This window comes from Salarias fasciatus, chromosome 3 (genome assembly GCF_902148845.1).
Source record: "Salarias fasciatus chromosome 3, fSalaFa1.1, whole genome shotgun sequence".
Taxonomy (NCBI): Eukaryota; Metazoa; Chordata; class Actinopteri; order Blenniiformes; family Blenniidae; genus Salarias; species Salarias fasciatus.
This window is the reverse complement of record NC_043747.1, coordinates 16,641,213-16,661,567: the sequence shown is the minus strand read 5'-3', so window position 1 is coordinate 16,661,567 and position 20,355 is coordinate 16,641,213. Positions and strand designations below refer to the sequence as shown.

Below are 20,355 nucleotides of genomic sequence, written 5' to 3'. Positions count from 1 at the left end.
TCATTCAGCTCTGTTCTCCATCGATAAAGTCAACATGTAGCAGCTCTTCGACACTCTTTTCTTACCTTTTCCTTGTAAGTCTGACGCTGTCGAGGTTTCTGTGAGCAGATGTGGACGGGCGCGTGCTTTGCCAGTGTTCTGAAGTGAATAGAACGTGAAGGTGAGCCGGCGGGGAGCCGGCGTCAGAATAAGCAGGATTGATGTGCTCACAGCGGACGACCTGGGATCCATCACGGGGCTCGTCTGGACTGAGTGCTCGGGTCCGCTCGGTGCGGAGTATACCTGCAGTACGGTGCCCTTTACAGGTCCGCGCCGCACGGGAGGCCTCCGCAGAGAGGCTATTGTACTGGTCTTACCAACACTTCACACCTGAACTGTACATGTGAACACACAAACACACACACACACACTGTTGCTGAGCAGACCTGTGCAAAGGGGCTAATTTAGGAACAAAGCTGGTGCTCCGGTGTGTTCCAGGAACAGATTTTGTTGGATGCTGTGAATCAGACAGTCCAGCTGTGCGTCTGAATGCAGACAGCGAGCGTTTTAAACGGACAGATGTAGCACACATTTACATTTTTTTTTTCCTTTTTTTTTAAAGAAAGTCGCATTTCTTGTTTTCTCGCTTTGTTGCTGGTTCCACTGAATCCACAAGTATTCTGTGAGCGCGGACAGGTGGACGGCCGCGACGACACGAAAGCACCGCTTTGGAGTCGCGCTGAAACGTTTTGCGCATTTTAAATAAAATATTCACGGCCGAGATACCGAAACGCTGACACGGTTTTAAAAGCAACGGCAAAGAGGAAGTATTTCCTTTGGTTCACACACATATATTTTATTCCTCAATAATTCATGGGTGGAAATGGAAGGGACAAGTCGTAGCTGCGGTTGTTGTGAAGCGTCGGCTGTGTTGACAAAGTTGCAGTTGCACTTGCTCTATCATGAGCTGCCAATGAAACTCAATAAATCAATGCTGGTTTCAGGGATTCACATCTACTTGAATGTACCCTTGAGGTTTAGTGTTATCCAAGTCAGTTCAGGGTAGAAGTGGAAAAAAAACAAAAAAAAACAAAACAACAGTCTCTGCCTCTGTCACTGCTGCCAAAGAAGATGGAGCTGTGGCAACGCACACACATGATATAAATAGTAGGGGTTTGATTGATTTCTGTCAGACATGCGAAGCGTGTGGTATAGATTATGTAGCTAGTAACTAGAGAAAGATGAATATATGTATTAGAATGAACATCCCTTCAAATTGCTGTAATTATCCTATTCTAGATGGATTTTTTTTTTTATGTTTAAGTCAGTCATTTGTGTTGGTTTCAAATGCATAATGGCGTCATTGATTCCTGATGGCATTAAGAGATTAAAAGGTTCCCTGTCCTCCCGTGTTGTTGACAAGCGCCGTAACGCATCACGGTCATTAGCATTAAGCTGGCTCATCAATAAGCACTTGGCTGATCCATCGCTCTTCCTCAGATGTAGCCCAGGGGACCCCCGTCACACCGGTGCCTGCCAGCTCCGAGAGCTCCTGCGTTTGCATCCAAACGGCCACTACACACACATAGACAAACACACACACACACAAATTCGTGCACACTTGCGGCGCTGTTTGCCTGCCGGGAAGGTTTCCGGTGTCACCGCCAGCGCGTGTTTGTTAAACTTCTCCGTTGATGCTGCTGTAAGGTCTGTGTCGACGTGGCCACTTCTGCTTGTCGGCACGTTGTCAGCGCGGCTCTTGTTTGTCGTTTTTGTTTTGCGTCGACTTGATCGTTGAGTGCTCGTGCACGTGTGAGAGAACGGGGTTATTAGCCGTCAACTTCGGTAATGTCTCATACAGCATTTTCATTTGTGTGTGCCGTGTAGGTGGGTGTTGCCGTGTGAGTGTCGGGATTGGCGGTGTCAGTGTCACTCATCGGGAGACTGTGTCGGTGTCGACGTGTGACAGCCAGACGCGGTGTGATGTGATAGCGTGCAACGGTGAATGACAATGTCTCGGCTGGGAAACCAGTGTGTCGCCTTTGAGAAGGAATGTGAGAGGAAAGAGACTTAAAAAAAAAAAAAGGAAGAAAATCCTGTGAGACTGAAGAAACAGACGCTGCAGACTGCTACAGCTCGTCGTGTACGGCCTCCCCCTCAGCGTGGTCCAGACATCCCATCAGCAGCAGGGCGCCGCTCGCCTTGTCTCTCACCAGGATGATGAAGGGATGATCGGCGTAGAACATCTTGGGCTTCTCCACTTTCTCCTCCTCCAGCTCCGTCTCTCCCTTCCCGGCCTCGGCGGTCAGCTCCAGGGACGCCCGGTGGAGAACGCCGCCGAGGTGAAGCTTCCCCTTGCCGTGGTCCGCCAGGCCGGAGAAGTCGGCGGCCTTCGGGTCCCAGGCGTCGGTCAGGCCCAGAGCGGAGAGCTGCTTCTGGAATCGGGGACAAAAAAACAGAAGACGGCAGAGAAAACTTAAGAACCACCTCAAGTTCTGTAAAAACCGTGAGAGCGTCCTGCCAGTGTGTGCCAGCTGATCAATTATGCAAGTCAGCAGACCAAACAAGGAGTGGGAGAGAAAGCCGATTTTAAACTTTCATGATGCTGTGACATTCGCAAGAAGACAACACACACACTGCCCTTACCAGAGCCCACATACACACACTCTCTGAAACAGTCAATCACTAACTTCTCCAAAGTTCTTTTTTTTTTCCATTTTTTTTGGCCATAATGTTGATTTCCCCAAAAATGCGAGGCTGGGGAAGCAGGCTGACAGTTGCCCTTGTTGTGAGTTGGCAGAACAAAGTGGGCGACAGGCAGAGAGGAGACGGAAGGAGGAAGCAGAGGATGAATAATTTAAGAGTGATGCCCCGTGACCTCGGCACCTCCTTTGTTTTGCCTCTGATATGAATTCCACAGAAAGTCGTCGTCGTGACAGGTAGTTTATCCTCCCGTGGCAGAGGGCCACTCACAGTGACAGGCTCCTCCAGGGGCCAGATGAGAGCACGTGTGGGTGTGGATGTGCGCGCTTGTGTGTGTGGATGAAGCAGGAGGCCGGGGGCCGGAAGCGGGCCGCGGAGGGGACGGGTGTTTGACGATGGCGTTTCCTCGCGCTGTTTAAACTTTCCCTGGCTAAACTCTTTATTGGCGGGCGTGATGGTAAATCATTTGGATGCGCTGCCCGGGCGAATGTAAAAGCTCTGTGGGCGATGCCTCACTGGCTTTGGCTCGGCTCGCAGAACCACATTGTTGCGGCTCCCAGCCGTAACGCGGCTTAGATCAGAAAACCACACGCTAACGGACGATCGTGATAATCCACGTAGGATGTCTGCTTTCCTGCTTAATAGTAGAGACATGCACAGAAGAGGAAATTACACTAGATCATGTCAGCTTATGACTAAACGCGAAATAAGTGGATGTATACCCAGCTGTAAGGCATGTGTCACTCCCACTACAGTGTCTTCCTGCAGGAAGCCCTCCCTCCTTCCTCTTCCACACACACGCCACCTCCCGCTCTAATGCACTTCTATTGTCCTCATTCATTATTCCTCCACTCCTCTTCTTCTCTACCACTACATCACTGCCTGTCGCCGCCGCTCTGCCACTCGCCTGGCGTCCCCATCGCTCACCGTGCCTCTATTTTATCCCATTCTATTCCTAACTCAGACTTTTTTCCTCCTCGCCTCATCTTTCTACCCCTCTGACAGGCCCGATCCAGCAGTGCGCGCTGCTCTTTGCAACTTCCCCATCTCCACTGGCCGTATTTTACAGATATTTGCTGCTTATCTATTGAGCGGAGACGAGGGGTTAAGAGAATCTCATATCGAGATTACTGGGATCACAATGATCACGGCGTATTGTGAAAATGTAATAAAAGCACTGATTTCATTTTCCGATTTCCACATTTATCTGTCCATCCTTCATCTATACGCGCTGTGTTGAACTCAGGGTTGACGGTATCAGCTCACATTATGGAACACACTCATTTCACCCTTTTACGGGTCACCAGTTCATCACAGTTAATGCAGGAAGACACACACCTTCAGTCAATTATTGGGCAATCTAAATCTCTCTCTTTACCAGCTCCTACCCGTTCTCTGTGTCACTGTAACTCCTCCTGTTACAGCAAAAAAAAAATAACCAAAGAGTAAAAATGCAGGGGACTGATTGGCAGCACAATGGGAAAGGGGCGTGGGGGTTTCAGACCATCCCACTGAGGCCTTCTGTGACACTGCATTATATGGGGAGAGGCACCTCTGGGAGGTGCTCTTTGCCTGCCCTTTATCAGCCGTTCGCCACATGAATCTCAGATCGAACAGCACAGGGTGGACTGCTGATGCGTCATACGCAACATCAACGGACTATTTGTCTGCGAGCGAGAGCCACAGGCATCGTCAGCTGGAGGTTTCAGTGTGTGTGTGTGTGTGTGTGTGTGTGTGTGTGTGTGTGTGTGTGTGTGTGTGTGTGTGCACTTGGCCTACAGCGGTGCAGCCTAACCAGGCCTGAGGTAGCGTGGCATTAACCCTGAGGCATGCAACACTCAGCATCACATTAGTTCACCCTGATGGTTGAGCCCACTCGCTAGCTGTTGGGGGCACCGGTGGGAGTTTTTAAGGGGACAGTTCACGGCAGCTCGGGCACGTAACGGCTCTATCCATAAGCCTTGACGGAGGATTTTGAAAACTGGCAGAGGAGCTTTAATAATGGCGACGTGGGGATGGGAGGAAAAGCGAGACGACTGCTTGACAATGATAAGATCTGAACTGGGAAAAGACCTAAAGACGATTAAAATCTGAACAACACAATAGAACAAAGTGTGACTACTTCCACCAACACACAGCGATGTTATATCCACACAGTGAGCGTACAGAGAGAAAACAGCGAGAAGACTGATTGTCTGAAATCTCACAAAAAGCCCTGTTTGTGTGCAGAACTGAATATGCTGGTCTAAATGTTTCTCATTATATTCTTGTGTGTGTGTGTGAATTCGCATATTGCATTTATTGTTTTAAGAACTGCAGTTGAGCCCGCACAAATTTCCCAAGGGTTCAATAAAGTACATTTGTTTCTATTTTAATCCTGCAAGAACTCAGGTTTTTGAGTTTCAGCACAAAACAGAAACTCACATCAATCAAATGCCATCTCCCTTGCTAATTATCGCCACAATTAGCAAAGAAAAGGCAGAAAAACAAATAGAAAACAATAAATTTGAATGCGATAGCAGATAAGGACACACTGGCAACAAGGGATACAAACTACAGACAGAGTTAGACAAAGAAGATACTGAGAGAGGAGGCAAAAAGGTTAACTTCAGCAGAACTAAAGCCTGCAACTAACTTCGATCTCTCTGTCTTGATTCTATTGTGTGTTTAAAAAAAGCAAGAGTGCAATAATGATGGGCAGAGGGCAGTACTTCATAGTCACGTCTTCAAAACAGGAATAGTGCAAAACCCCAAAGGGGGAGTTGGCACATCACAATGTTGGCATTTTTGTTTTGGGAAAAAAACAGAAAGTCACTGCAGTGATTACTTTTGCAAGAAAATGTTTGCAATGATGATATGTCAGTCATATTATGCACGATTAAACATCTTGGGTTTGGTTTCTCTGTGTTTGAAACCAAGCAGAGCAGAACTACTTTTTCCCATTATTATTTGAGTTTGTGTTCTTTCTTATACTTACCCAACAGCTGACAGCCAATAAAGAGCTTGTTAAACACATAAAAAGCCAAAAAAGACAAGCTGTACTTCTTCTGCATACACTCAGGAAGATTCTGGGCTCGGTTAAGTCTTTGGTCCGTGCTTCATCTGCATGCAGGTCAAATCACACCAGAGTTGTCTTCGTACTGCCCAAATCCCACCTGTTCCGGGGCCGTGATCTTCTTCTTGTTGCACAGCAATGTTTCAGCAGCTACATTTTCAATTGAATGAATAAACAGCAGTGAGTCATAGCTACCAACGCAGTGTGTGTGTTTCTGTTTATCATCGACACACACCCTGTGAGTGTGCATGGCACGACGCGCTTGACAGTTCATGCATCGGGACAAACACAGGCCGTGTTGACCTTCGTTCAAGAGGGTTCTGCAGCCTCTTCAACCAAACGACACGTGGTCAACTCAGAGAGAAAGGAAAGACTGGGTGTTAACAGATCGGACTGGCAGTGGTGGCTCGAGTGACGACGTCAGAATATGTTTCAGGTATAAAACTCTTCAATATTGGCGACTGAAACAAACTAAACCGATGGCTTTGTTGGTATAGTTTGTCTCTAAGTGTTTTCCTCCCATTCAAACTCTGGATCACTATTTCCACTTCTAAACATTTCCATATATTGACTGATCGCACAAGATCTCACAAACTGAGGACACCAGCTGGCCACATTAGGCTCATTAGATCAGGCTCGACCATCACGACTAAGTGGGGCAAAAACTGTGAGCCCTGAGCACTTTCAAGCCCCTGTTCCCCCTGGCTCGACAACAATGCGCCTTGCACAACTCTTTCAAGCTCCTGCCATCATAAACAACTACAGACACGTTATGCCTAATTCATTACCGCCGTTAACATCCTGCGTGGGTGTTTTCCCAGCATGCAGCGTGGGGCACTGGCATCAACGCGGCTCCATTTCATGGACAGATTGGAAGATTTCTCTTTTCCTAACATCATCGGCTTTTTAGGGGCTTCAAAGCCTCTCCGGCTCTTTATTGAGGCTTATCAGCATTACTCTTATTTATCTATTTGGTGTCTTATTTACATGGGCTTTTTACCTGTTTTGCTCGGTCAATGCGCTCGGCGTTTCATTCATTCGACCACATATCCGTATATACTGCTCTTTCATTCCACAAGGTCATTTTACCGTGAATAAAACTGGTGAAAAAAAAAGAAAAAAAGAAAGTAGAACCCTTTGCTTTTAGTGAGATGTTTAACTAATGGATATAAAACGTGTCTGATTAATTCATATGATGCCGGGCGATGGCAGCTGCGTAAAAACAGCTGCCCCTCGACACTGTATACCGCGGAGTGTGCTCTTGTAAATATTTGATGGCCTTTTGACCTCATTAGCCATGATTGAGTGAGCTCTCTGGTGCGCACTCATATGTCTTAGTCACCAATTGGAGATAAAGCCAGAATGAAGCTCGAGCTCGGCCATTAGTGTGCATGTGTGTGTGTGTGTGTGTGTGTGTGTGTGTGCTTCGATGTGTGTGTATCAATGCATGGCATGGTCAGCAGCGGATCAGAGAGGGAAAGAGAGAGAGGAGAGAGAGAGAGAGAGAGGGATGAGGTTGGTTTATTCAGTGACCTCTGGGCAAGGCTTGTTAAGAGGGCTCTCCGTCTCCGGCTACAGATCCCGACACAGTCTGCCCTTCACCAGAGGAAAACACCACAAATAGGGAGACGGAAAGAGAGAAAAAGGCCAAACACATCAGCTATTTATAGTCCTGGTTGTGCTTTCCACCTTGTCCCCGAGCAATCATTGACCCCCCTCGTCCTCCTCCACCTCTCGTGCTCACTTCCCAGGCGAATGTCACTCCTATTTAGGTCAGGCGAGGCGGTGGCGTGGTCGCTCGGTGATATTAGAGAGCACGAGCCGAGACCTGAGAAAGGATTTAGATCCCTGGAAAAGATAGACCTGAGGGCACAGAGGTGAAGGAGGGAATGGGTGTACTGAGATGTGCTAAATCTACTCAACAGGAGGCGTCTGATTTTGTTTGTTCTCATTTGCCTCGTACAGAGGGCACGAGTGAGGTCTGACGCACACACGCACACGCACACGCACACACACACACACACACACACACACACACACACACACACACACACACACACACACACACACTTGCGATCTTCTGTTTTTCCAGATGCTGCACTCTAATCTCGAGACTCCACGGCCATCCCAGGCACTGACAGAGGGGTAAACAGTATTAACGCACTGTGATGAGCAATTATTTGCCTGACCCAATTGGAAAAATGATCGTCGAAGAGAACATGTCGGCTGCTGCTGACCTCCGGGACGGACGGAGACGCGACGGCAACGACGCTGGGCTGAGGAGTTTGTTCAGGGGTTCAGCCTTTTTTCCTAATGATTCCTGAAATGCACTTCTTATTCCTCCGAGGCCAAATAGACGGAGACGACGCGTGACGAGTCAGACAGACAGTGGCCAATACGCTAACGTGCTTAAACATAATTAGGTTACGTAAGAAGAGCACTGTACAGCTACTTTTAAGTTATTTACAAGGTTCAGAGCCTTTTTTTTCCCCCCTTCAGAATAGAAAACTCCCTCGCAGCGACAAAGGAGGATTTGTGCAACAGTACGTTTTCTGCTCCTTCCCTTGCAAAGTCACCGCCGTGTCAAAAGGAGTTGTTTCAAGCTTTAGTCCTAGATTACAGCCTCCTCCCCAGAGTGCCTTGACAATGTTAATGTCAAAAGCTTGTTCTTTAGGGCATGGCGGGAGAGTAACATGGCAGCGCTGCTCCGCGGAGATGTTTGCTAAACTAAGGAGAGGGGAAAGAGGATTTCATCAGTCCATGATGAGGTTACAACATACACATAAAGAGGACATGGTAATAAGTTCCAGTCAGCGTACCCTCCCCAGGGGAAAGGGGCTTTACTGGCATACCCTCTGCATCTAATACATCCAACTAACGTCTCTCCGTTTTGCTTACTGTGCCTTTTTCACTCACTCATCCACAGCCGTAACCCTGTACTCTACTGTATCCCACGTATTCAGACCGTCTGCAATGCAGATTTCAAGCACGGCGCGATATCAGAAAGTCGGCGGAGAGACCTGAGAGGATGCAAACACACGCGAATCGAGGGAAATGGGGCGAAGACGAACCCATTCAAGGTGGAGGTGTTCTAAGTGGAGCCAAAAGCATCAGTGCAGTCATGTACGGCTCTGCTCTGTAACCGTCCAGAGGCCAGATGAAAAAGGAGCGAGAGTGGAGGAAATGAAGAGAAAGAGTAATGTCTGCTCTCCACTGTTTACTCCGTCCTTTGGGTGGGCTTGTATCTCACCACTGGTATTTCAGCACAATGCATTTTCTGTCTGATTGTGTCGACTCAGCCGTTCAGTCGTCTTTCGCCTTGCTTTTGGGGCTTCTCGCATCGCTAATTAGACTGCTTTGGAAAACTGATTGCTTATTTGCCTGCTTCAATCATAATTATTGATATAATTTCCCTGCTTTGTCGAGCTGATTTGCATGCACGAATCTGGACCATAGATTGTATATAAAAATGGATGAGGGGTTTCCACTCGCTCCCACACCAAAGCCAAGAACTCGCAAGCTTCATATGCGGACACGCTGCACTGCAGGAACCAAGCGCTGGAACGGCAGCGTTAACATCGCCCAGTTCACCTGATTGCAAATGACTACTTTACCATGTGAAGCTGTCCATCACGATGTTACGCAACACCGAAAACAACAAGATGTGATGAAAAATACTTTGAATGACAACAGTCGCCTTTGAAAAAGAAAAAGTATGTATATCTATTTTTCATTATTAATGTTTATAGCGTGAGCTTGAGCAGATTCGATCAACTGAAACAGCTCGAGCAGTGATGGACAGGAGCACAGAAGCATGGAAAGATCAGGTGAATTTTAGAGGAACTGTTTCTCGTCTCTTCCAAGTGGCTGACGGGGATTTTCGTAGATTTGAATCCATGAATATCTTATAAGCATCCATGTAGAAGATTTCTTTTTTTTTTTTTTACTCTGAGCCAGAGCTAAGTGCAGCTTTTTTCCATTTTAAATAGCAAACATCTCGTTAGAAAGGTCATATCAGTCGTCATTTGTTTAGAGGGAATCTGTAGCTTGACGACAGAATAAAATTAAACCCGTCTCTTGCCAGGTTTGTGCTCTGTGCAAACTCGTGTCTGTACTTTGCCAAAGAATATTTGAGAGGCAAAGGAGTGCACTCAGTATCTAATTCTGTACTTTTAACACCAATACTATGAGAAGTTCTATTCAGGACCGGCAGCATTTGGATCAAGTAGTTTGTGGAGAATTTTCGTGGAGAGAATCATCATTTAGCTGTTGAATACAAAACAACCTAATTGGAACGTCTCCACTGAATGCAGCATTTCGCACCTGGAAACGAAATCCGTTGACTTGTATGATAAAAGCAACTCTTGCCAATAAAGTTACCCTTGATACAAGCGTGTGCTTTTTACCATGACCCCTTTAAAAAGTGTTCGGGAGCGGGCGACGGCTTGTTTGTGTCTGGCGACGTGCGCGTCCTCCTGCCCCCCCCGCCCCGTGACAGACCCCGCGGCCCGGTCAAATACGTGCTGATCCTCCAGCCCGACAACTCCCCCGGCCTCCCGGCCGGCGGCGTGACACGGTCTCTTGGTTGGCCCGCGTGAACCTTAGCACACTCGCATTAGCATGAGCTGCCACTGAGCCGCTGCCTGCCTGCCTCCTCTCTCCTGACTGCTTCCAGCTACCCGCTGACTCGCAGGGGGCAACGGGGAGCAGGGATCCAGACCGCCAGCTGGGGCCCAGACGCAACCTTTGCGCTCTTCCAAATAGGACGTCTGTGGGAGGCTTCACGGGGGTGGCGGGGGGGGAATCACGGTCGCCGGCGGGAGAGGCGCGCTTCGTTGCCGAGGCTTGATTCCACGTATACGGCTGGATGCACATCGCCTCCGGGGGACGAGGACAAGTCAGAGTCTGGACTGACGCTTCAGGTGGAGGGAAAAAGGGGACGACAGAAAACTCTACAAGAAACAGAGGTCAAAGAATGACAGAGGAGAAATGGATATGAATAGAAAAAAAATAAATAAATAAAAGGGTATGAAAAAGAAAAACCAAGGTGAGAATCGGCCCAAAAAAATCTAGAAGGAAGAGAGCAGAGGAAAGGATGAAGAAGGTGAAGAAACAATGAGAGTGATGACTGCATCGCGCGGTGATAGGAGGAAGCGTTTCAGGTGAAAAATGATGCGCCGTGCGGACGCAGGAAATGAAGGAGGGAGGAAAAGGAGGATCGCGGAGGCGGCACGCGGGGATTCACTCTGTCAAACTCCACTACAGTGTTGGCCGAGCGGGAGGACTGTCTGCTCTCTGCTGCGCACACAATGCAGCGTGGGAGCGCCTCAGTCTGCTGGTCTGCCGAGCGTGGATCATGAGACAGACTACAGTCAAACTGCATCACTCACAGAGGAATACAAGGAGTTGGGGGGGGGGAGTAGTGTCTGGGGTGGTTGAGGGTCACTTTTACAAATAAACAGGAAAAGAGAGATGAAGTGAAAATTTCAGGAATAAAAGAAAAGCACATTTCATACATAAATCACTTCATATGTTGTTATTGTAAGCATATTTTATCATTTTTCACAAATAAATCTATTTTTCATATGTAAAAATGTTTTTCCTCTTGAAAAATCTCAACACGGTGACGTTGCGGTGACACTGGCGAGCTGCAGACAGTGAACCCTGACTGGCCCAGAACAAAGTGCTAAAAGCATTCCAGGCCAAAACAGTGTAGAGCGAAGGTGTTAAACTCACTTCGGTTCAGGCCCAAGGATTATGTTCAGTGAGTCGGACCGGCATTATGGTCCCATAATAACCTTTAAATGAAAACTATTAAGATTTTTCTGGTTGTGGAGTCAAGTATCAGTCTTGAAAATGTCTTTTTTTGCTAAATGCTTTGCAATAACTGCCAGGAATTACTAGAATTTCAACAAAAAGTAAATTTCAGAACCTTATGGTGCAAAATACAGTGAAATATTAATGCATTATTCATGTTTTACAAACTCTACCTGATAATATGACTTTGGGGATGACTTTGGAAGCCTCACCAAGAACAGCTCAGCATGAGAATCACTGTTGTGTCTTCAGAAATTCTTGTTAGAAGTTTGTTTGAAAAAAAAAAACAACAACCCAATGTTATCTGTGAAACGCTGCTTGGTGGGTAGGTATCCAGACTGCAGCGTCTTGGGGGCCGGTTTTGGCGCACAGGTCTTGTGCTCGACTCCTCTGGTGAAAAGGCTTAGTGTGGATTCAGCGCCTGATAGTTAAAGAGAAAGACGGAATCTAGATCTTCTCGACCCTGAGATAGAACAAAGTGACGGAGCGAGTCTGATTATCCTCTGTGGGCCTCAGAGTGAGAGAGAGGAAGAAAAAAAAAAAGATCAACTGGATCTCGTGTCAGTACTTCTAAGCACTTCAGAGCAGTCAGATATCTTTCTCCACGCCTGCCACGGAACACAGGAATAATACATTACCACTTGTTTGAATCTGCATTAATGACCGATCTCTGAATAAGACAAGCTTCAGGGTTTCCTGTACGAACCTGCAGACTGAGGGCGCTGCTGATGTTGGCGGTCGGCAGCGAGATGGCCACGCTGTTGACGGCGGCCTTCTCCAGCCACCCGGACATCAGCTCCAGGGTCAGCAGCTTCTCCAGGCGGCCCAGCGTTTCCACGTGAAAGGGCAGCAGGAGCAGGAGGCTGGCCTCCCCCCCCCACAGAGGGGCCTCCAGGACCTGCACCATGTTGTTGACGTCTTCGTAGTGGCGGTACAGGCCTGCGGGGTCGGGACAGAGATCAGAGAGCGGAAGAGGAGAGCGGCGCGGTAATTGAACCTCTCCTGGAGGTCGGCGGAGGGTTTCTGCGGCCGTTCGGTGCCACCTGAGGTCTCGCCTGCCTCGGTGAACTCTGCTGAGGTGTGAAGGCCACAGATGGATCGCCTTCGGAAGTGAAGCGAGGCGACAACGACATAAGATCACAGCGCTTTCAGTAGAGCGCTACAGCAAATGCAACATATAACCGCAACATGTCTTCCTGCTGAAGGGACGGAATCTTGTTTTAGGAGAATAAATAAAACACATAAAGCATGTTAAATAAATCATGATACACGCAGTGATAAATAGAAGGGAGGCAGATTGGACCTTACAGATGTTCGAGCAACTTTCTTTGAGCTTGATTCCTTTGACGGCATTTATGTGCTGGCAGGAGTACAGCAGCAACAGACTGTGTGTGTGTGTGTGTGCGTGTGTGTGTGTGTGTGTGTGTATGTGTGTGTGTTACCTGCTCTGTGCATCATCACCACTTTGGTGTATTTCTTTCCCAGGAAAGTGCGCCGATCCGTGCCGTCCTGGCCGAACTCTCGCTCCCACAGGCCTGAACAAAACAGATCCATTTATAAAACAGAGCGCTCTGACTGAGCGGGACAAGAAAAAACAATCAGAAAAAAAAAAAAAAAAAAAAAACGGGGGGAAGTCGGTTTAAACGATGTCATGTTCGTGAAATACATATAGGCCTCATACGCTCATGAATCATTAAAGCGCACAGAGCAATAAAAACATACTGTCTTCTCAGGGCTGCTGAGTGGGAGTGTTGAGCGGCGTGCGCTCGCTCCTCACCTCGTCCCGCCTGGCCTCGCTAACCCCCTGACAGCTGTCAATTAAAGAGGGGCCGAGCGTCGCCGAATTACCGCGGTAATAACCTCCCATCACGGCCCTTTCAACGGAGCGGGGGGGACACCGGACGCCGAGTGGAGGTCGGCAGATTAGACTCGTCTTTCTCTTGCCAGATGTGTCTCGTAAGGAATGACTGAACGCATACTGTTATTGATGAATCATTTGGAGGAAGAAAAAAACATTGCAGCGCATAATACTCAGTGTTCAGGCGCAATGAGGGCTGAAAAAATAAGAAATGTCTTGATTGCCGACATGAAAGTGTGGACTGATTACGAAGACCGGCACTGAGAAAGTGTGAAATGGGGATGGAGTGAAATCTAAAAAGTTGGAACATTTTAAAGATAAATGTCGAACGAGGTACTATACACTACATTTGGCTCTTTAGAGAAAGTTTAGAAGAGCTGTGGCACACATTGTTGGAGACAGATGGCAGGAGGGATGGTGCTCTCAGTCGAACGAAAACAGTAAAGAACGCCAACGCATTTTCACTAATCAGGAACCTGTCTGACTTTGTGTTTGTGCTACAAGAGAAGCTGGAGCTAATCAGTGTCTATAAGTTCCATCCTTTAGGGTCCATGGACACAAGTGCAACATTTAATAGCAATCTATCCAGTCATTAGATAATTAGCAATGAATAATGTGTGGCTAAAGACTGAAAACATAGGTGCAGTGGTGTTTTACAGGTTTGTCAATGTAAATGTGTCAATTATTCAACTATACCTTCAACAATAATGGCATAAAACCCTGAAAAATTTAACTTTAGTTCTTTTCTGTTTAGTAGAAGTTCTAAAAAAACGATATGTTTTTACAGAAAACTTAAAGTTTCACTGCAATAATCAGCGCTGTTGCAGCAAAAAACATGCCATTCGACTTGTCGGAGAAGCTGATCTTCAGATTATGAGAAGCATGAGTCGCAGGACGGACAGTTCGACGCTGGAATACACTAAAAGAAGCAGCTTCTCGCAGCCTGAAGTTTCCATCAGTCTTCGTGAGAGCTTCAGCTACGCGGCTGTCATGTTACACGGTGTAATGCTATTTCGAGCGAATTCCAGACTGCAGACATTCCATGTGTCATATCAGCGTGCGAGGTTAATGCATCTTCTTAGCCTTTCATCCACGAGTCTTTCAAAAAAAAAAAAAAAAAAATTTATGGAATGTAACATTTTTCTTGCTGCTTGTACATCGCGTAGTCTTCACTATATGGTCCTCGACAGGAGTGTGACCTTGTTCTGACTCCCCTTCTCTCTCTCTCACACACACACACACACATATATATAGGGACTTGAGAAAAAGCATCTCTACAAGATGAGAAAATTAAATGTATGCGCTTTAGCGCTGCTTGCGGAGGCCTTCAGGTGTGGAATGAACCAGATAAAAAAGTTATTAACTGTCTGTTTTCAGGAAGGGCTTAAAGCAACGGTTCTTCCTAAAACACGTTTTAGCGGAGAACTTTCACGCTATTTATTTTAAAGCAAAATCAATCATATTTATGTTTCTCTATCTTTACCCGCCGACGTCTGTATTCTGTTTCTCCCTGAAAGACGGTGGACGGCGTCAGAAAACCCGCTTTCTTCCCGTTGGTTCACTTCAGGCGGCTCTTCTGTGAACTGGACCTGGGCCAAATACCTAAATCCCTGCAAAGCGACGCGTTTCTGGCTTTTTCGAACCTGCTCACACACGTCGGCGACGTCTGGAATCCAGTGGCGGCCGTGTTTCTGCGATGATGAAGCGTTTTTTTTTTTTTTCTGCACGCAGCGCGGGAACCTGGAGCGGGTCTTTAACGACCCCGGCCCGCCTTGTGGATCGGAGCGAGTCTGGGATATCTGCGGCTCGTTTACCGCTCAGACTTCGCCTCCTTGTGCGAGACGGCGCTTCTGCAACCCGGATCCATTAATATCCATCAGCAACAAACAACCCGACAGTTGCATTGCCGAGAAATCCAATGCTCGCGCACGCTTCCCAGTCCGTACTGTAAACTCAGGGCAGAACTCAGAGGAGAATCGATGAGCCCGCGAGGTTTCCTCTCCTCCCTCATCAACTTTTGATTACACTTAGTCGCGCGATTTCAGAAGCCATTATTAGAGGTTAAATATGCCGCCTTGTTGTTCTATCTCGCCATTTTTAGATCCCCCGTGCTGCTGCATTATCATGTCCTTTTGGCCGTTTCGTTTTTGTTTTTTTTTTTTTGGTTCCCAACACAATATTATTTTCTTCTTCTGTCGCCAGTGTTTGCTTAAAACAAAAACAAAGCCTGAATTAATTAACCAGCGTGGACGAGAAGTCCCAGAGCAGGCCTTTTACATCCCTCCGCTCTGTCTGTCAATCTTTTATCTCCCCCTCTCAGCAGGCCGCCCTTTCTCTAGTTACTTTTCTCCATTTTCGTTCACCGCTTCCTCCCGTCTCTCCCTCTTTGTCCCCGTCCCCCCCTCCAGAAATCTCCCTCCGCTTTTAACATCTCCCGACTCCAAACATGTTCCACTGCTAATTGGCCCTGACCTTCCCTTTCTTTGAATGCTGTGTACAGCCAAGGGAAGGAGGGACGGCGAAGAGCTTTTTTCTTCTTTAATTCGCCCTCTTCAATAATTAACTAAAGGGAATGAGAGCGAAACACACACACAAAAAAAGAAAAGAAAAATGGGCACGGAGGCAAACGTCCCGTCCCCTGCCAGAGAGAATCCCGGCCCAGCCTCGGAATCCACTCCGTTATCGCCCGCGAGGAGCTTCTTCGGGGAGGTGAAACCAGAAACAAATGACAAAGTTAAAACAAAAACCCAGCGGCGGCTGAGCGAGGAGCAAAACTATCCACCAATTTTTTTTTTTTTTTTTTTTTTTCAAATTATGAATCAAAACTAAAGGAATCCAATTTTCTGTAATCTAATTTGAGCGCCGCAATCTGCTGCGTAATCTAATTTGTGTATTTCCAGCGCAAAAATTAATGAACCAACCGACGAGGGTCGTTTCACAGGAAAGGGAAAAAAACTCATTTTGTAATGAAGTCAAAACATCAAACAAAGGAAATTAATTAAATTGCTTATCAATGTATAGTCTGTCAGGGAATGTTTTTTTTTTTTTTTTTTTTTTTTCGGGAGGGCTTCTATCTGTTGGCAACCTGTTTTCACTTCAGCAGCCCTGCTTGCTTTGCACCTAATAATAAAGCAAAAAAAAAAAAAATAAAAAAGGTACCTGCAGGAGGAAGAAGCTGCAGGAACGGAGGCAGATAGACTCAGATAAGGACATGCGGGGAGAGGGGAGGGAGAAGAGACGGGGGCTAGATTAGAGACGCGATAAACGACGACAAAAGCACACAAAAATAAGCCGACAAACGCCACAGAGGAGCGGAAGTGAAAACAGAAGGGTATATTTAACACCTCATCATGTTTTTTCGGGGGGGAGCTGCCAATAAAAATGAGATCCTACGTCAGCGGGCGCACAAATACTCGCTGCACTCTAAAAAAAAAAAAAAAACCCGAGAGATGGCAGATTACGTTCCTCAAAATTGAAGACGGGCCGCTTTCTTTGAACGAATTAAAGTCAAGCCGGGCAACGGGAACGACAGACCTTCAAGAAAAGTCACGGCGGCGTGTTTATGAATTTGAGATAAGGACGAGACGGATCTGTTTTTTGGGAAGCGACGGGCGAATCACAGATGGAGCTCCTCGCCACATGGACCGCCGCGCTGGTCCACAAATGTTGACTACTATCAGCCACTGCAGCCTGTCGCAGGGAGGCGAGCCGAGCCAGAGCCGTGCCACCGCAGATTTGGAGCGATGCGGGCACAGATGTTCGCCGTGACACCGAGGGGGAGGGAAGAGTCTGGACACTTGTTACTCAATTATTTAAGATGACACATCACCCCCCCCCCCCCTGCAATGGAAGATGAATAAGCTCTCAGCGACAGACCGCCGGATCATTCTTTATCTGCTGCGACCAAGCAGCTGGAGTCCGACGTGCCCGCCGCCGCACGCAGGTGGGCCGGCTGGCGGCGCGCCGCGAAGCGGGCAAAACAGGCGGGCCCGACGGGGGCGGAGGAGGGGGGTGGAAATGGAGCCGCGCCTGCGCCTGCCATGCTCGCGACGGCGGAGGATTTCTCGTCCAAAAAACTCGCACGGCTCTGACACATTCACACGCTGGAGGCGCTCCAAATGACTCGGCAATTATCAAGCACACTAATCTGCTCCAGCATCGCTCAGCCCAGACGAGTCGCTGCATCCAATCACAGGAAACGTCACAGGGTTGAGAATGCTGCATTCAGGCGCCGCAGTTAGGTCTGTTTATGACACAAATGGCTCGACTGCGCTCAACTCATCCATATTTTATGCTCGATGCCGCAAAGTTTGGAGTGAATACAGCCAAACGGTTTAGTAATGGTGTCAACCGCGCATTTGAGTGACGACAGGGAGATCACTTTCATCCATTCATCTCATGGCGCCCAACAATTAATGAAATACTAATACTATACCGTCTCAGTAAGACGACACCGGGCTCAGCCACATCTGCCTGTCTTAAAGCAGCATTACTCCTAAAGCAATAGCATGAGGGCGGGTCTGTGAAAATGCACTTGGCTGCAAAAATCCTGTGTTTTGATAAATAACAGCCCTTTTCCAACACCAGCCTGAAAGGGATTTGAAATTGCACTTTCAAAATTTCATGGTGCTCATAACAGATTTTTTTTTTCATAAGAGAGTGCTTTGAATTTGCATTTGCAGAATCTGCTCATATTTTTTTTGGCAACACACTGTTTATAGGTTATTTTGCGTTTGATTTTCTGTCATATGTGGCCCACGGTCTGAGCTTTGCAGCAGGACGGTGATGCTGGTGTCAAATCACGTCCGACAGAATCGGTGCGGTTCTACGAAACGCTTCCCAAACAGCGAATGACAGCTTTTCAGCAAATATGGAGGTAAAATTGAGACAGAATCTAAAAAGTGGATTTCACACAGAGGATGACCTCAGTACTTGTTTTTGAAGGACCATTATCTACAAGGACTTTATTTTTCCAGTCACTGTTGAAAAGCAGCCCCGTGATTGAGTTCCAAAATAAGGGGGGAAAAAACAGAAACAACCGAAAATCACATTATATAAAGATCGTCTTTCACGCCTTTTTTGGAGTTGTAGTTGAGGTACAACAAACACTGTGGTATTAGTAAACTTTTTATCTATAATTGATGAATTTCTCAAAAAGTTATAGGTGCATCAATAATTAGGAAACTTTAATGTGTTTTATAAGCTAGGAAATCTAAGAGACCCGGTTATTTTTTAAAGCGAGAACTAATTACACAGTAAATGTGTTTCCGTTGTGGCGTGATGAACGTAGATAAAGCAGTTTGCTCTCAACTTACTAGAAAAGTTGTAAAATACAAAATAATTAAGATTTACAGTTCAGACTGATGGGAGAATATCAGCCATTGTGGTACTGTTATGGTCTTTAGATCTTTGCTGTTGGTTTTATTCTGGATTTTTGCTGATGCAAATGTACAAGGTTATTCATAAATAAGCCACTGGCTTCAGTCTACTCCTTGTCTTAACTATTTAAAGTGAACAGTATTTGTTGGTGTGTGTATTTTCTGTGTGTGTGTGTGTGTGTGTGTGTGTGTTGACCACAGCTGAACCACTCATTCATTCCATATCTGATAAAGATGGCTCACAGTTTACTTGTGACAGGGTTTTTGTGTTTTTTAAGGATGATTAGTAAATGTTTGAATGGAGAAAAGCTGAAGCAGCTCATCCAAGACAGAGAAATACCCAAGCTGATGCTTTCACATGTTGTCTCTCCACTATCTCAAATTATAGTCATTTGAACCGTTTTCCCCTCACCTTTGAAACGCATTGCGTTGGCCAGGATCAGGGCTCCGGCCTTGGCCTTGATTTCTGCCTCTACAGGAGCTCCGTCCAGCCGGCCGAAGCCGGCCTCGGCCCAGTCCTGGAGCTGCTTGTGGTCCTCTGCGGCCCCCCCCTTCCCCAGCGTCCGCTGCTGCAGCATGAACTTGGTGAGTCTCTCCTTTGCGGAGCCCAAAGCTGGAGCCTGCTTGGAAAACAGCGCCGAGGACGCGTGCACGTGGAAGCCGGTCCCGTTGGCTGTGGTCAACCTCTTCAGGGCCTCTGATAGATACTCCCCCACCTGCAGCCCTGCGGTCTGGGCGGGGGGCTTCAGGAGGTCTCGGACCTGAGTGGCCGTGGCCCCCGCAGACCCCTCAGCCAGCGCCTCCAGCGAGGAGGCGAGCAGCAGGGGGGAGAAGAGCGTGTTGGAGGCGGTGGAGTCTGAGCGGAGCGCCCGGTACAGGCGGAGGCCCAGAGCCCAGCTGGGGTCACCCAGGGGGGAGGCTGGGCCGGGCGGGGGGCCGCCGCCGGCCGTGCTGCCCTGCACCACCAGGAGGACGGGCACGGCCAGGAGGAGGCGGAGAGGAAATCTGAGCAGCATGGCAGGTCTGGAAGAGAGCAGGGGATGCAAACTATGAGCTAGAACACATCTGGCTGATCATTCACAGCTGGAATCATATATTCAGACAGACTGATCTACATTTGGGATGAAGCAGTAGAAACACTGCGACTTTCTGCTCCTACAGGCACAGCAGTGAGCCTATAAACTACGATGGAGCTTTAAGAATGAAGGAGAAATCATCAAATCATGGATTTTTCAGTTCTGCCCCTCACAGTCTGCGACTTCTGTTACGACTCCCGACAAGTTTCCGCGCAGAGAAAAGGAAGAAAAAAGCGCGTTTTCATTCACATTTACCGGTGTTTCTCAGGCGGGTTGTCCCCTTCTCTTCCTCCTCCGCCGCGCCTCGGGTCGACTGCGGGTGGTGTCGGGGAGGAGGAGGGGGCTGGAGCCGGGCTCAGACGTGGCGGCTCCCCGGAGGAAGTTCTCCGGCGCTCCGGAGGAAGTTTAGCGGGCTCCGCGCGCCCGCAGCCCCCGCTGCGCGTTCACGCTCTGCCCGCTGTCTATGCTGCTTCCACGGAGGAGCGAAGG

The 20,355-nt window shown here is 47.8% G+C and overlaps 1 protein-coding gene across 2 annotated transcripts; it reads right to left on the bottom strand.

Moving 5' to 3' along the window:
- Positions 1–1,701: 1,701 nt before the first annotated feature.
- Positions 1,702–20,246, bottom strand: serpinh2 (serine (or cysteine) peptidase inhibitor, clade H, member 2). Of its 2 annotated transcripts, none has more exons than XM_030088388.1 (5): positions 20,122–20,246; positions 19,203–19,813; positions 12,997–13,089; positions 12,261–12,493; positions 1,702–2,414 (listed from the first exon to the last, which is right to left on the bottom strand). In XM_030088388.1, the coding sequence occupies exons 2-5, from the start codon at positions 19,804–19,806 to the stop codon at positions 2,109–2,111; spliced, it is 1,236 nt and encodes a 411-aa protein (XP_029944248.1). In that variant the 5' UTR covers positions 19,807–19,813; positions 20,122–20,246; the 3' UTR covers positions 1,702–2,108. The 2 variants fall into 2 exon arrangements, with proteins under 2 accessions (XP_029944248.1, XP_029944249.1); XM_030088389.1 differs by having other exon boundaries at positions 20,116–20,230.
- Between the last annotated feature and the right edge of the window lie 109 nt (positions 20,247–20,355).

Bases quoted from the DNA above. Each gene is read 5' to 3' on its own strand.
- serpinh2 (XM_030088388.1), bottom strand. From the start codon at position 19,806: ATGCTGCTCAGATTTCCTCTCCGCCTCCTCCTGGCCGTGCCCGTCCTC. The intron at 13,090-19,202 runs GTGAGGGGAAAA...TGTTTTGTTCAG, and splicing joins CAACGCAATGCGTTTCAAAG to GCCTGTGGGAGCGAGAGTTC. The intron at 2,415-12,260 runs GTTCGTACAGGA...CCCCGATTCCAG, and splicing joins GCAGCGCCCTCAGTCTGCAG to AAGCAGCTCTCCGCTCTGGG.